Source organism: Fulmarus glacialis, unplaced genomic scaffold (genome assembly GCF_000690835.1).
Source record: "Fulmarus glacialis isolate BGI_N327 unplaced genomic scaffold, ASM69083v1 scaffold12063, whole genome shotgun sequence".
NCBI classification, from domain to species: Eukaryota; Metazoa; Chordata; class Aves; order Procellariiformes; family Procellariidae; genus Fulmarus; species Fulmarus glacialis.
In genome coordinates this window covers 32,135-49,504 of record NW_009201125.1, presented here as the reverse complement: position 1 = coordinate 49,504, position 17,370 = coordinate 32,135, and the positions used below count along the sequence as shown (strand labels likewise).

General features: G+C 37.9%; 1 protein-coding gene across 1 annotated transcript in view; it reads right to left on the bottom strand.

Annotated features, from left to right (window-relative positions):
- Positions 1–186: 186 nt before the first annotated feature.
- Positions 187–17,370, bottom strand: part of LOC104073896 (dedicator of cytokinesis protein 8-like) — a gene marked incomplete at its 3' end in the record, with an annotated part of 29,004 nt that continues 11,820 nt past the window's right edge. The window contains exons 8-17 of the mRNA XM_009573831.1: positions 17,109–17,258; positions 16,396–16,476; positions 15,417–15,579; positions 14,673–14,806; positions 14,349–14,442; positions 13,036–13,198; positions 4,279–4,396; positions 2,558–2,628; positions 1,770–1,908; positions 187–288 (exon numbers count right to left, since the gene is read on the bottom strand). Of these exons, the coding sequence (XP_009572126.1) occupies positions 187–288; positions 1,770–1,908; positions 2,558–2,628; positions 4,279–4,396; positions 13,036–13,198; positions 14,349–14,442; positions 14,673–14,806; positions 15,417–15,579; positions 16,396–16,476; positions 17,109–17,258 (1,215 nt within the window). The remainder of the gene's footprint in view (positions 289–1,769; positions 1,909–2,557; positions 2,629–4,278; positions 4,397–13,035; positions 13,199–14,348; positions 14,443–14,672; positions 14,807–15,416; positions 15,580–16,395; positions 16,477–17,108; positions 17,259–17,370) is intronic.

Here is a 17,370-nt window from a genome sequence, read left to right as displayed (position 1 = left end):
AAACAATATAAAATAATAATAATAACACCAGTGACAATAATAACAACATTTTCCTCCAGAGCTTTCCCCTTTTCAAGTACAAAAAGGAGGCATTATCTACACGCAGACAGCAACATTAGTTTGTAAACACTTATGCTGTTCTTCTACATTAGGAAAATATTTTATTTTCATAATTTTCTTTGTTACCTCAGGAGAGTGAATTGAATAGTGGAAAGGCAGCTTATCCAATGCAACAGGAAGACAATAATGTCCAGTTTGAAGACGATCATTTAATAGAATCGGCAGCCACTGAAACAAATGAAGAGAAAACACTGCAATATTCATGACTATTCTATTATCTAATTTGTTATGTGCAGTCAACAAAACAACAAATGAGATATTGACCCAAGCTTCTCTGCTCTAACCCATTCAACAGTAATTTCTTTGCATTTTAAATTCACTGATAGCTACTGTAGAAAAATGTAGAAGACTGCTTTACAAACCATCCCTTTTGAAGGAAACAAACACAGAACTTTTCTTGTGTGACATATATTTTTCTAATATATCCTACCAGAAGGATTTAGTAGACTCCATGTTTTCATTTAAAAAACCACGTATCTTGAGTAGACTGATCCTTAGCTTTGAAGCAAATCAACAGAGTTCAAGTTTTGGTAAGGATAAATTAAGTATCTTGGTTGTGGACACCATAAGGATTAAGGCCAGAATGACTCTGTACTGATAGTTGAACACACTTAATTTTTCTTCTATTCAAGTGTGAAAGAGGCTGTGCATTTGAGTATCGCAGGGCAGAAACATTTTATATTTAGGTGAATAGAAGCTTGAAAATTAAGTCCTCGCCTATGTCAAGTCTTGCTCCTGAACTACAAACTAATATAGTTCTTACCAATCCCATTGACATTGGTGGGACTCTATCTGTCCATAAAAGAAAGTCTATTTAAAGGATTCTCGGTACTGGGATCAAAAAAACCCACAAACTTCACAGCAGGAAGACATGGAAAGCACTTGCCTGGCCCCAGAGCTCAATTGCTGACCATAGCACTAAGACTTTCAAATCTGAAGTATTATCAACATCTATGCTCTCCTCTTATTTTAAAATCTCTCCAGTTAACAATATCTATCGATAAAGAAAAAGGTCAAAGAGACTATGGTACAGTATGTATTTCTTAAGCTAAAACATGTTAGTCTCAATATGAAGATAATAAATGCAAGAGAATTACATTTTACCTTCTAGATTCTTTCTGGTTTTTAATTTTGATGTGGGTAAAAGACACTTTAGAACATAAATGATATGCCATGTAAAACCTAATTGAAAATATTATATTAGTTGTTACCTCACGTATGAACATGTTAGATAACAGTAAATAACTGTAATTGCATATGTTTTAGGGTTTTTTCCTTGCAATAAATAGAATCTAACAGAATTAAGCTATATGCTACAAAGCATTGCTGTTGCAAATATTTAGGTGCATACTTCAGTTGCATCACGTGAATTCGTCAACTTCAAAGACACTTAACAATGTAAAATTATAGGATGAGGATGTAACATAGCACAGATTGCATCTGGTTTCTCTCTGTGAATTGACATTAAGACCTTCCACTGGTTTTGATGTATTACCATAACCAGAAAGGGAATATGTGACAAAATTCTTGACAAGTAAAGGGTCTGTTTGCACGGGATGTAGATACATACACACACACACACACACACACACACACACGATGTAGATACATATACACACACACACACACATATATCACATGGAACTTACTGAATACCCGAGGAGGGTTTCCACAGATGCTCCCTGCTTTGGCTGGCAGCTGATGTGATAGAACGTGAACAATAGATGGTGTTTCTCTGTGAGTTTTGCTGGCAGCTTAATTTTCACTTCTTCATAAAAATCAGGGGACCTGTTTAGGAAAAATGCCAAGCATATTTCCAATGTAAGTATGAGACGGAGCAGAAGGCAAATTTGCCAGTAGGCTTTTAGATGCTATGGTTATAAAAACTGTGTAAGTCCTGCGAACAGCCTCAGAGCTGAGTTAAACAAAGTACATATATATACAGCTATATTTATGAACTTTCTACAGCTGTGAATCAGGAAGAGCATAGATGGTATCATCATCAGGATACTTTCAAAAACATTCAATCTTAATTCTGGGTTCCAGCACATTTATTGTGTAAATCCTAAATCCCGAGTCCACATTCATGAGAACGAGAATGCCCCTTCAGCTCTTTTGGATCTGTGAATTCATTGAAATGAATGCTGTTACAAAGTTGTGCTGATGCTTCCTGCTCCTGCTCCTTAATCTTCAGATTAGGAATATTCTCAGCTAACCTCTGAAAAGCTCCAAACATGAAAAGCAATGGTTGCTTACGCAATGGTCACTTACGCAAATGCATGTAGCCATCCAAATTAGATATGACAAATCCGCATAAAATGTAAATGTTTAAAATGGATTAGTATCAGCACTCCTTGATGAAGTATGTAGGCTAAGAATTATGTGAAAAGGTCATGATTTATACTTCTCAAGTCATACAAATAGTAACAATACTTACTTATTGTGATATGTGATAGCGGTGTATATTTCTTGCACAAATTCTGGACTTGAAGATTTCCCAAAAATTACCTACATTAAGAAGAAAAGAAAGTAATAGCAGTCAGGTCTAAAGCATTTAATTGTCCTCACCTTGTATAAATTTTTAGACAGTATCTATGACTCTTCAATTTTATCTTAGCACGTTGACACAAATGTCTTATTACCAAGCATCTTCCCAACACACCATTCAGGGTAAATGGAGCAGAGGTCATTTCCGGAGCCACTGACTACCTCACATCACATTCCCCAGTCATGCACTAAAAAGTTAGGAATTGCAGGAATAAAGTTATGGTAAGCCTCTTACACATTGTCACATTGCATTTAACTAAATTAAATTAAAATTATATTTAGAAGTTTGTTTTTCAGTTGTAGCTTGCTCATTTAGGGTGAGATCCATCTCACCTTACCTTAGAGGTCCAAACTTCTTTCACAATCAATTAAGAGAAATAGGCATTTTTGGTGCTTGATTTGCTTCCGTTATTTCAGACACAGCCTCATGGTAAGATCCTGGAATCCAGTAACTTTAAAGGGAGCCCTGGGAGATGAGCTTAGACAAGGGTATCTGTACAGCACAAGTCCATACGCATTGAGATGAAGCTCTCTCACAGTGGAGAGGGATGCCAGATGAACTGTGTCTGTCCTAAGCATTTGTCAAAACCTAATCGTAATATGGGCAGAGTTTAAGGAAACAATGCAGTTTTGTGTAAAAGACGGTGTTACATTCACATGGCACAGCTCCAGCTCTGGAAGAAACGCGGCTTGGGAAAACACTGCTGATGCTCTGATTTTAATTCCAGAGCTCATGTGGAGTAAGGCTGTGAAGTATGCACTGCGAAGTGTGCAGTGTCAGCATGCTGACAAAGGCTGGTCAGGTGGCTGCCCTTGCTCCAACGTATTGTTGGATTAAAGTTCCTCAGAGTAATATTTCCACTCATTTTTCCCCCTCACAAAAGATTTTATCCCAATGTTATTCTCAAATAGCCAATTACACTGTCTGAAAATTTCCCCCAAAATTAAGGCTGAAGCAGACGTCTGGGTTAGAACACTTCAAACTGAACATCTGAAGCTTGGTAAAGCTGAAGAGAGGATCTTATTATGAGAAATGTTGAACAACCTGAACATAACAGTGCTGCCTGCTCTGCTAATAGTACACACGTATGCCCTAACACACAGTGTGTTTCAAACATGGAAAACTCTACCTACACTGCATGATTGTGCACCCATTCAGATTCAGGCAACGAAGATCCCAACTTCTACCTTCCGGTGTTACACCCGAGTATTTGTGTACACGTACAGTCCATACAGAGGAGTTACACTGGAAGATAGCCTACATCATTCTTAAAAGGTCGCTGAAGCTCTGTGAATTTTACCATTAGAGTTTCCAACACAGCATTGATTTAATATGACGTCACTCGTCTGAAAATAGGGTAGGAAGACTTCCATAAAAGGGAGTAATATGCCTCTGTTCCACTTGAGTGACAAGTCTTTCCTGTTGTGGGTGAGGACTACAGCCCTGCTTTCTGATGAGAATGACAAGCTTCACAAGCTCTCTGATGTTAGGCTTCCCAAGGCCCCACTAGAAACTGTGGTGATGGGAAGTGAGCAGTCAGTTCTCTCTTCAGAGTTTCCTCAGGAATGCACATAAGCAAAAGTCCGCTAAGAAATCTCAGCATTTATTACCGGCATTGCAGAGGATGGGTCTTCGCTACACATAAACTGGATCTTGATGGTAATGTTTCTTGCAGAAGCCGGTCGGTTAGCAAAATTCAGCCTCTGAGGGTAAACATAGAGGAGATTTCTGGAGGAAAGAAAAGAAAGAATAAAATGGTTAAATGGCAAGCACTTGCATTTCAAAATGAAGTGCACAAACTAGCATTTTGCTGATTCCTCTCCCTGCCCTTCAATTCTAGATAGTGAAAGCTTTGCCAGAACTCCATTTCAAAAGTTCACAAGGAAAAGGTTAAGTTCTTGCTGTGACACACAGAACATCCTATGATTAAGGTTTCTCATACAGTAAGCTATGTCTTTGAGAAGGCAGTCTTTCTCTCTTTTTGTTTTGGAAATATGTAATACCCAGTTACAAATGAATTAATATCTTTGCTTGATGTAATGAAAAGCAGAAATCTTTCAAGAAAGCAGCTCCCTTCTCAGCTGTGAAGAATCAGATTTTGGAAGGAGTAAGGAATCACGCAGAGGTGAGAAAAGCAAGTAAACCAGCAAATAAAACCAACAACTGAAGTTCATACATTCCTACCTTATAGCAATAAAATGGCATTTATTTCTAGATTATGCAAATCAAAAAGCAGTATCAGTGAACCTGAGTAAATACAAGTTAGAAATTTTGAACTGTAATTCTAGAAACCGACATTTTTTAGTAATGAATATGAATAATGCTTTAAAACACAGCATACTTTCCTGTTTACTTGCTTCTGTACATGGACAGATCACTAAACTCAAAAAGCACCTTTAATTTCTGTGGGGAATTTGGCAGCATAAATCAAAACCCAACAATTCTGGTAGAAAAGTAAAAATGCTAATAGAAAGCTTTTTCTGCAGTGAAGTCTATGGCAAGTCTGAGATTTCAGCTAGACCTGGATTACACACATTCTGGCATCAATATTATGTCTATTTAATGTCTCATTTTCCCAGTCTAGTATAGGATTCTCACTGTTTGTCCTCGGAGTGTAAGGAATAAGACTAGTGTTGGTGGAAGCATGCTGGCTTCCAATGAGAAACAATGAGAACTACTCATGGGCTTTCATGCTTTCTTTTTGTCTGTGACAGTGAGAAGCTACACACAAAATCGCCCCGTCCTTATCACAGATATCTCCTCAGCACATTGTCATCTGAAAACATGGAGCAGCTTTGGAGAATGTTGTCATTAAGTCAGACAGTCCATCTTCCATTTGTTGTATCCCAAGATCTGGAAAACTGAGGTTGATTCTCTTTATTGCCATGTGTCACAATGTGACAATACTCTTCAACTACACAGTCCAAGCTACTTTGCTAATCAACACATGCTACATGGGCCATGGCATGCCTTAGCAAAAAAACTAGCAGGTAACTTGCCTTTCCCTTTATTCAGAATAATACTCCTGCCTGCCACACTAATGCACTTTCTTCCTTACCTTCTTAAATGCAATTTCTGCTCTGCCAAATTCTCTCCAAGATGATATTAGGAAAAGCTAAGTAGAAGAGAGAAATATATTGGTAACCTCCACTGAATTATGCTTGGGGATATGACATATTAAATGAAGGATATTATCAATATTACATCTGCCAGAGGTGAAGAAATACATGTAAGGGAGGCTGCATAATCCAGTCATTGCTTCATTAATCTGCAGCCCAGCAGAAGATGTCACAAATGCATATAATGTCCCTGAACACTGGATTTTACATTTAGATGTGACTTGAGATGAAAGATATGTAAAAATCACAAACAGAGAGCTCTCTGCTGACTACACAACCAAGGAAGCATTATTCCAGCAAGTACTGTACTGAAGAGCTAAAGCTTGTGCCATTTATGCTCAAGCAGTTTTAGGGATCTTGCTCACATGTGTATTAAACCCATCAGCTCTGAGGAAGAACAGACGCAAACGCTGTCTCTGGATATCCTGCAGAGATGAAAGTGATGACTGAATTTTTAAAGCAGGAAGGTGGGGAGATGATCAGAAGAGGTTCCTTCACACAGGCATGAACTGTAGACCTATTGCTGACCACTGCATAAGTGCTACTGCCTGCCAGCATCCATACCCTCCAAAAGGCTAGAGGAAGCAATGACAAGAAGCATTTCCACATGGCAGTTAGCAAGGGTGTCAGGGCAGCACATATTGCTGTCTTTTAAATAATAGAACAACTAGCATGCCCATAAGGATGTAGTGAGCTCCAGGAGGCATTGTGAAATTTCTGACATACCAGATTTTTACCCATAACCTATTTGAAATATGATAGAGCTGAGAATTGTGGTGAGATAATTTTGTCCTGATATATTTAATTAACAAATGACACAGTGCCGGAGTGCTAGTAAATACAATAGCATACCATATCTACCCAAAATACTGGTAACATGCCCCCCTGAAGTTACTTGTGTTAGATAATGTGAGGCAATATTTCATATTTACCACCTTGTTTCATGGACACTATGCACTTCTAAAATTTCAGTTGAAAATGCTTAAAAACCTTAGTGAATGACATAGGATTCAGCAGCATGCAAGATCTATGCAGCTAGAATTCAACAGGTGGGACTTAGATTTGTTTTAATTGTCTCATTGATGCATTTACACACTCCCCCATCCTGACCTGGGAGTCAGGAAGCTATACTGACACACTGCACTGCTCTTGAGTGATGCCTCTTCTCTGAACTGTACACCTCAAAGTAACCATTTATCAAGCAAGAGGAAAGAAAAAATCCAGTGAGAAAACTGATGTCCTCTCCCTCTAAGTGCCTGCAGTCCTAAGCTAAAGAAGTCATATGTTCTTACCAAAAGGGAAGCCACCTACTACCACCAGTAATCCAGCACTATTAATAATTCTTGGATGAAGTTACTGGAGCATTTTCATTCCAGTGAAAAGCAGAGAAATGGTTTGAAGGAGAAAGCACAGTGTCCCGATGTTAGCAAAAAGATCTGCAGGCTTGGAAAGGAATGTTTTGGTTCTAAGAGTCCTGGTTGCGAGCTTTTTACAAAAGGACAATATTCAGCACCCTACAACCTAACCAGGGGCAGTATCAGCGCTCACAGTAGCTTCATTTTTCTTAAGACGTTCATGCAAGACCAAAGCATAAGCCACTGCCTGCTGAAGTGGAGCTGCAGCAAAACCAAACTGGTGAAGAAGATGCTTTCATTCAAAACAAATGGAAAGGTAGGCCCCCTCACACTACCCATGTCTTCCGTGTTTTCAGTGTTAGCTTCTGAATTGAGAGGAAGGTGATCATTCAGTGTTGCACTGACTGCTAATAATAATGATTAATGAGCAGTCCAGTTTTTCTGGGAAGCCATTGTGCTAGATAATGAAGTGCTTTTATCTCTACATCCTAGAAGAGAAGCAATAGTAATACCCTGTACGAGACAAGGAAAAAGAAGTGGGAAAAAATGGCCTCCAGTTTGGGGAATTAAACCACGACAAAAATGCCCAGCATTGTTTGAACATAGTGTATAAACATTAGTCTAAACCTTCTAACATTGCTGCATGGTAGGTATCTTTCTGTGGATGTGAATGTGCAATTGGAGAATACGAGATGCAATCAATAAGCCAAGGCTTTGCAGGAAGTCAGTGGTAGAACTGGAACTGGATTTATGAACTGCCATTCAGTCCCACATTCCTTATATTTTGGGAAGTTGCTTGAACCGAAATACCTACACGTTAATTTCAAACTTTAATTCCTACACGTCTCTGGAAGAATTTAGCTTCTTGCAAAAGAAAAGAGCACTAGCTTACTTGGTATACATTATAAATTATTTGCATCTACTTTCTGTTGTTTTTTGATTTCCTTAAGATTTTTTTGCTGATAGTGCTCTTTTGTTTCCACACAGTAGATCAAAGAAAAAACTAATACTGAAGCTGAAGAACAATGGCATCAAAAACACAACATCAGATTTGTTTGGAAGGCACACCACAGTATTTATCAGTATATGACAGATTTTAAATAGTATAAAAGTGCTCAGCAGAATGTGAAAGCAGATATTATACTAATGATTTTCATACAGAGAACTAGCAGCTATTCAAAACACCAAATTGTGAAGATTTTTTTTAAATACTGTTGTTGCATTTTGAATTATACTTGCTTGAAAGTCTGCTGAAAATAGAGTTTTCAAGACTCTAATTTATGATGTCAAATTACAATTAACCAAAATATTTCGAAGAACCCCAAACCCCCCTCTAATTAAACTACTTGCATTTGATTATTTTTTAAATAATTACACATTTCTTTAAAGGCCTTGTTTTCATCTGGAAGTTTAGACAAACCCATATTTTATTCTGAGTCTCTGCTCAGTGACTACACAGAAATGGTGGCATGTTTTCCTCTCTGCCTGTATTACATAATTAATGAAGTTTATTATGAGGAGTCAGGTGTAATACCTCATCTGAAAAGCACTATGACAAACAAGGTGTCTATGGGAGAGGGACATGCACTCCCAGAATTCTGTTCGTGAAGTTTTTGTTTTCATTGTTTTTGCTTTGTTATGCAGTATTTGACAAAATCATTTTTACCTGAGTAAAAAGCAAAGAAAAATTAGGAAACCTTCCATGAAACCTCGTATTGCTGAGATAGTATAGTAGATGCCCAGAGAAGAGCAGGCAGCTATTTGCATTGGGATGAAATCATGTGTACTGAGGAGCAGAATAAATCAGGACACACTCACATCTCTGTCTGAAACTGTAGTAGCTAGCTTAAGCTGTTTCCTTCACCTGTGCACAACAGTGCCATACTAATCTCTATTTTGTTTACCCTGAAAAAGAAGTTAGAAGCGCTAGCATCTCCGACTGGCACAAAACTAGAGCAATGGCCCTGTAGAAGATGCACAGGGCTACCGTGCTCCCTGCAGATCCCATGGGCAGAGTGGCAGAAAGGAGTAGATAATGCTGTGACGGCAGTAGTGGGAATAGCAGACCATTATACACCAATAGCCTTTCCTCGCGCAAAACTAGTCAAGGACAGGGTAGAACGATTACCACCAAAGCAGAAAGCCTCCAGTTCACGCTGCAGACTACAGCAAGTCTGAGCACAGTGACAAGTGGTCAATTAAATGAAACAAACAGCAAAAGAAAGGTTGTTTTTTTTTTTCCCCTCCCTCCGAAAAATCCCTTAACGCTTCCCCTATCAAAGCACGACTTCCTGGTTAAGCTGAGTTACCGCCGAACCGATGGGACAAATCCCTCTTCCTCAGCACCAACACTTCATAGTGGCAGTAAGCAGCACCATTTTAATTTATATTTCATGAGAAAATAAAATGATAAACAAACTTTAAATTATATGATTTTTTCTATTAACAATAGAAGGGTATTGAAAGAAATAAATCTTGGAATGTTTTGACATTTTCAGGGAACTATTTTTATTAAAGAAATGTAGGTACACAACAAAAAGAAGTGCTCAATTTCACAGTGCACAAAGAAAGTGGGCTGGCTGGTCTCTCTGGCATAAATCAGAAATAACATCATTTAAAATAATGGCATTACACCAGTATAAAAACTAGCAAGAGCTAAGTTCAAAGACTATAACAGAAGACTCTGCTTCTCCTATCACAAAGGAAAAAGCTATTATTTAAAAAAAAAAGACTTTTTTTCCTTTGAAATATCTTACATTGACAAAAAACCCCAATCCAAGTAAATCAAATCTTTGCATTTCTTTTAAACATTCAGGAGAAAAACTGAAGCTAGATGTCTCAGTAGTATTTGTCTGGACATGTGCAGAGGTATTATTATGCCAGTAAGAGTTTACCAGACTGTATTTTTATAAGTTTTCGTTTGTTTGTTATTCAAGTACATTGCTGTATGTAACCTTCTCCTACGTTCATGGTAACGTTAATAGAAAACAGGTAATTATTTTATCCATTTTTCATTCTTTTAATATCTAAATCTATAGCACTGGTAAAAAAAAAAGTTGGTTTGCAGGCTTACAGTCAAAAATCAGGAAGCATTAAATCACACTAGCAGGCCATGACACTCAGTTACGACTAAATGCTAGCACATTGGTTAATTGAGACAGGATGGTTCTACTTTTCAGACTAAAGGAAAGGGAATAAAAGAACATTAAACACTTAATATCTGGCTCAATTCAAATTCACAGTTACTTTGCATAGGTTAGTTTAATCTCACGCTCAAAAGAGTATTCACCATGCAGAGAACTAAGCAAGGAGAACTGCATGACAGTTAAATTAACCAAATGCATTGGCTTATATGCCCTAACTACGCTTTTGCTCACCAAATGGAGCACTGGCATGATTGTGTGGCAAAAGCATCTCAGAGGTGGCTAGGTGGTTCTGGCTGGTGGGAAAAGGAGGTGCTTTCAATGGCACTGCACAAACGCAAGTGTTACTTCCTGGACCCCACCAAGTTCCAGACTCTGCTGTTTCATAATGTTTGCAAAGCTGCCTCGGCTGACTTTCTGGGGAACTATTGCTGGAGTTCATTAACAGTTTCAGTTGGCAACTCCCCTTTCTCGCTCCAAACATGTTTGTTGTCACAAGGCAGTCGAAACATGAGCTAGCATTTCTGCATTTTTTTCACCATTTCCCCAGTGTATATAACTAACTGTCTTTAGGGTTTAATTTGGGTATTAACTGATTGAGTTTCCAGTTTACAGCATAACACTACTTATGGCATGCCAGTTGTGCCATCACCATTGACTAACTAATTAAGGTAAAGATTAATGAAGGCAAATATTCTTTATGGATATTCTCTTCTTTATTACAAGTTAGGCTGGACAGATCCTACTTTGTTTTGTTACCACAACTTTTACTTAGGGTGAAAATCAAAACAGAGCCCAAAAATCCTGAAGAGATTAAGCATGCTGGGTGTGAACTCCTGCACAAAAAGTGTAACTGTTGAGCTATAGCAAGCATTTCTTCTAATGTGGGTGTATGTATTCAATACAGACACCCTAGCAACTGAAGAATAGTGCGGAAACAGCCCAACTTGTTGCAGCAGACGCACAAACTAATTTTCAGCATGGTGGCTTTGATATTCATGATGTCTGGCTGCAGAAGTTTACCTTGGTGAGAAAACTAAAGAGAGAATATTTTGTGCAGATTCAACTCGCTCTATAGCTCAGTAACACAGCCATTGCTAATGCTTTTCATTTTCGAAAGCAGACCTTCAGATGCTGCCAGACTGTGCACTGGAGTTAACACATGCTACTCTTTATAGGGGCCAGACAATGAACAGGAAAGTTAAAATTCTGTCTTATTTTTTCATTAAAAAAAAAAAAGGCATCATTACTCAAGTTCATTTACATTTGCACCTTCAATTGTATAAAAACTACTTCCCCTACAGAAATGTCTGCACAAAAACCCTAAAAAATAAAAATTTAGAAAATGACATTAACTTCTATCTTTGATACACAGAGAAGACAGAAACACCATACACTCTGCATTTTAGCATTCTGGTGCCAAGAGCACAAAGAAACTGCCCTTGGGAGTTTGAATATCACAGATTCATAGCACAGCCCAGGAATAACTCCTCCAAAACTTCTAATGAGGCTCTATCCAAATTGGCTTGCTTACTCATTTCCCTGTTGACACCACATTGCAAGTTGTTATCATAAGATAAGTTGCCACTTCCTCTTTTTGCTTTCCTTAAAAGCTGAGACCCAAATCCAGGTGTCACCAACCGACCCACTGGCTGTCCAGTTTCCCATGAAAATGTGGAGCGTCTCCCTGGGATAAATTAGTCCGCAGCCTTGCAGTTCTGAGTTGTACTGAACCATAAGTCTTGTCCTTCTCCCCCCCGTGGGTGGGGTCAGGTGCGTGGGTGGGAGAGCTGGCTCCTTGCTAATCTCTGCTGCAAGAAGTGAATAAGCTTTACATCCCTTTATTCAGCTGCTTCTTCACTCTGTGATTCCTTACTGATTGTGACATCTTTGCCACTAGTGCAATTCAGTACCTAGGTACTGTTTCAGGGATCAGAAAAGTCCTTTCAGAATAGTGTCACTACTGTTGTAAGAAGCATTCTGCTTTACTTCCATGCCTTCACTAACACAATGGTCATATGAAAGCTAGTATTTCTGCATCTATAATACTGCGATACACCCGTTAAGAATTTTTGCTAGTTAGCTACTACTGGTATCACTGTTCACTAACACTACTATGCTGCACAAACACATTGAAGCACATTCTTTTGATGTTCATTTCTTCTTGGAGACTCAGATATGCCAGACCACTAAGAAACTATGGGAATTGCTCAGCTGCATGCTACTGAACACTGTGGTTTCCTTGAAACAACCAGAATAGAACACATTTAAGAAAAGAAACGACATAGCCTAGAGTCCTTGTTCATGGTGAAAAAGTACAGAGAGCTGCACATTATTTCCTCAAGTGCTCAGATGACTCAAATTAACAGTAGAAACCACCCAGCACAAACATTTACCAAAACTGTTAAAAATGATAATAAGATCTACTGGGAAAAAAAGACAGAAGAAGAAAGATAGATATATAGATAGATATATGATGCCAAGTCAGTGAGAGCTGTTAGCGGTTTTTTTGGACATTTTAGAAAAATTTTCAAAGGATAACATAGATTAGATCAATAAATACACTATAGAACATCCTGCAGGTGTTTTATCTTGTAACGGCTAGTAAGATTAAATCATCAGCCTAGTGCATAGCCTTTAACATTTTAAAAAAATATTTTTAGTTTCTCTTTCTGAAAAAAAAAAGTGTAAATTGCAATTATTTTTGAAAATGGATCTTAAGAATTTAAAAAATATATGTTATTTCTTACCTGTAAATGGTATGGGGAACATACACTTCTCTAATTGGGAATTCCAAAATCTCTTTGTGAGGACGATTACGGTTTTCTGGAAATGGCTTCACTGGTAGTAATTCTGGTGTCAGACAATAACCAAGGTTTTCTGGAGCTGGGGAAATCTCCAGTTTAAGTGTTCCTTTAAAAAAAAATCACAAAATCTCAGCAAAAATACAAAAGATAACTAATGTATAATAAAACAAAAATGAAAACACTATGTAAGGTTACATAGCAACAGTGCAGAAATAAGAACTGGATCTTTGGCTTGAGAATGAAAGCATAGCATAGAAAGGTACACAGGAAGTAACCTACACACATCCCTACGTCAGGCCACTATATAGCTCTTTATGTCTACCCTGTACAATTTCAAAGAAACAGGAAAGAAAGAAGGAATACTATACTTGGGGTTGATGTTCTTGCATCTTGCACACATAAATAATATAAAATTTGTCTGGGCGACAAATAAAAGACAAAAGGGCTGCTGTCTAATACAGTTCTCTCTCACTCCCCCCACTCAGATTCTGCTCTGTTTAATCTCTGCCAAAGTAGACACCACCCACCAGGAAAGCCAGGCTTGCTGTGGTGAGCAGTTAAACAGTTAATACTGATGACATTTATCCAAGTATAACTAGACTTTCAATTTAAATTCTCTGTTGTGATAAGTGAAAACCGTTTGGGGAACTCAGACTTGTCATTTCTGGCAATCAGCTAAAAAGGCAAAGCAGCTTTGCACTCAGTTCATTTTTTTAAAGGTTCTTCTACAACCCAGAAGAGCTTGAGCTCTAATTTATGTAAAAAGAAAAAATAAGCTGGTCAGGTTTTTGACAGTGGACAAATACTATCTCTGCTTCCCTATTTTGTTAGCTAACACTGACCCAAATACCCAAATAACATGAAATGTGTACACATTTTAATCTCTCTCTGTAAAATATGACCCATTTAAAAACACTGCAGGGAAATAGCAAGGATCTTAGAAATCTGCTTTAAAGCACTGTCTTCAAACAGTTTGAATAATAACAAAAGACATCCGGTAGATACACTGTAAATTAGGGAGGAAAGCAAATCATTTTAGAATATCAAGCTAAATATAAATCTCCATATTCACTCATACAGAAAAAGACCTCAAAAGCATCTGTGCTCAGGTAGGCACTGGGAACCCAGGAAGTTCCACAATAGCATATACTATAGACTTAAAACCAAAGTTAATTATATTTTGGGGTTGGAATTTACAGAACAATTTAGGGGAGAAAAGTACATATATCCTTTTCCATCCAAAATGAATTATGTACCTGGTAAAGTCTTAATTCTTCTCTGCAAGGAAGACGATCTTTTGAAATCAGCTAAAAATTTGAACAGATCTTCATCACTGAGCCTGTCTCCTTCCTACCAGGAGAAAGACAAAAAAGTACCTTTACAACAATACTCCATAACACTGAGAAAAGCTTCCGAGTGAACAATGTCCTTGAGGCATGCAAAGCAAGTGGATTACTGCCTTCTTGACAGCAGTTATCCTCGGTCCCCACACGAACATCACTGGTAACTTTTCCCAACACAGTTCACATTACATAGATGAAAAATGTCGTAGGCAATCAAAAATAAAGAGTATCCAGTACCTGTTTAAAGAAGGTGTTGAAGGTCAGAGAGGTTGTTTTGAAGTTTGATACTGGACAGCTGTCCTCTGAGCTGAGACTTCTCTCAGAAAGTCTTCTCGCCTGTAGCAGTGTTGCCCGCTTGTCATTAGTGGATCCTTTCCCTTCAAAGGGAAATTAAATGAAACATCAACTTGCTTTGTGTTGTTTCAGTACAAAGACTATCAGAATACACTAGAAATCCACAACTTCGCAGCAACATCAGAGGATAGAGTATCTAACACATTCCACTACTTTTATTTCAGACTATGTGAAATAGTGGAATGCCAGGACACACCTAGTGAAGTCACACTATTTTTGCTGCAGAGCACAAGCTTATTCAAATTTTTAGTTCATGGGTTATAAAGCATATTGGTCAATGTTGTTGATCAATGGTCCTGTACACTCTAGAAACTAAGATTATGTATATTTTGATTGCCCTGCATTGCAAACAAACTCCATATGGCAAAGGGAGTTTTACTTCTACAAAGCCAGTGTTCAACTGAAATTGGGCCTAAAACATGGAAGAATGTATAGCATACATAAAAATAAATATGCAGAGATGAAACAGTGAGCATATTAAATTGTCAGTGTTTGTAGCACTGGAAAGGAAGGCTGAGATGTGACTTAGAATCTGTTGTTGACTCTTGATGCCAGAGTGAATGACATTGTTTCTTATGCATAGTCTACCAAAGAGTCGCTTTGCATTCGTTAGAAAAGTTAGACAACTACCATTTAAACCTTCGGCTTCAGGTACTTCTCGTTCAAGTGTTGAAAGGTTGAAGAAATTAGTTAGGCTTATGGGAATCCAGGCAAATGGCATTCTGTATTTCCCCAACCGCTGACAAAAGGATTCAGCTTGGGCTTTCAGTTTTTCAATCTTTTCTTTTGTCTAACACAAAGAAAATAATGACTGTTTAAAAAGCAATCAGTTATTTTAATGCTACTATCGATAAAAAAATGACAGTTACATATTTACAGTTCAGTAAATAATTTGCATTCTTATCTCTCGTGTTTTCTTGCTACATCACTGTCAGGATCATAACTGTTTTGATTTGTACATTCACTTCTCATTTCTTTTCAATGAGTTCATCTTCATTATAGAAAAGGAGAACGCAGATCTTTTTGTAGTGACCCTCAAGCCCAGCATGAAAAATCACCATGAAACGTTAGCAGGTTCTACTTCCTTTGTCAGATACAGAAACAATATTCTGCTGAAAGCAATATTCTAAAGGTGATAGATGTGTGGAAGTCCAGCAAACATTGTCAGTCTGCTCCAGGGAGGTAAATGACCATGAATTCCTTGAACAGAGCTCATGTTATCTATGGATGACAGCACTGAATTGGCCACGTACACACTACAACAGGTTGTTTGCCCATTGAAATCAATAACGTGTCTCTGAGGTACAAGTATTTCTGCAAACTCCATAATGCATTGTCATCTCCTTTGCTCACCCCTATCTGCTTCGTGACTCAAGACTGTCAGTATTGATTTCCAAAGGGATCAGTAATGAAAGTGCACCTTGCCTTCTCATGACTTCTTCCTGTCGGTCACAGGCACTAGACTGCTTGCACCATGGATGCACCAGCTGGCTTCCTCCCCAGTGTTCTCAGGATTCTGTCCTATTCCAAAGGGTCTGCTCTTCCCCTGTTCTTTTCTTGTGCACACATTTTTTAATCTAAACACTCTTTATAGTTATTTACTTACCTTGCCAGCCTCACTTTCTTTGAGAACCATGTACGGTTCTGCACAGTCTCCGATTTCTCCCTGCTGAAGCACTTTTTCTATCTACAAAAAGCAGTAAAATAAGACACTCACAAAATAAAAATATCACCCAAATAGTAACATGTTGCTTCTCTAGCAATACGAAAAAGCCTGCCTAAATGTGCAACAGAATTCTTAAAACTGTCTTTATGGAGTAACCGATAGTAAACCTTCTCCTAGTTTTCCATCTGGTTTGTCAGAAAGGAGAAAATACATATGTGGCAACACTGTCAATCAGGTACTACTGCATTTTCACTGAAATCAGGAAAATTAACACATTCCAAACAAAGTGGTTGAGGCTAACTCAATTTCAGAATTAAATAAACAAAATGATGCAAAGTGCACTAAACCAAAGCCAAAAAACCTCCACAGAATGTAATTAGAATTTTAAAAAATGGCTTATTTCACTTTACTTTAAATTTCCCTTAGGCAGAGATAGGAAATTCTATATACTTAGTAGAACTAGAACACAAGGATATCAATATAACTTCTTAGCTTGGGAGTGAGATACACCAGTGGACGCCTGCACAGGTACTATTAAAAACTACCAGAATTCGTCTCAGCTACAGGAAACTCATTTTGTCAGCTCCACAAACTCAGACAACAGGCACAGCCGGGAACAGGGAGAACAGTTTTGAAACAGCACTGTAACATACCTTTATTACTAGGTATATATCCGACGAGGGATAAGTGACAGAAAATACTGCTGATCTTGCCTGAGTAGACAAGTCGATGGAGGGTGTATGAGAACGCAAGAATCCTTTTAATGAATCAGGGTTGAGGTCACAATGAAAATTTTCTGAGATCTTGAAAAGAAAAAGAATTGAAATGTATTGCAAAGCAAAAATGCATCACATTTTATTTTAAAATAAATCAAAAGTAGTAACTAGAACTACAAAATAAACAATTGCATGTGAC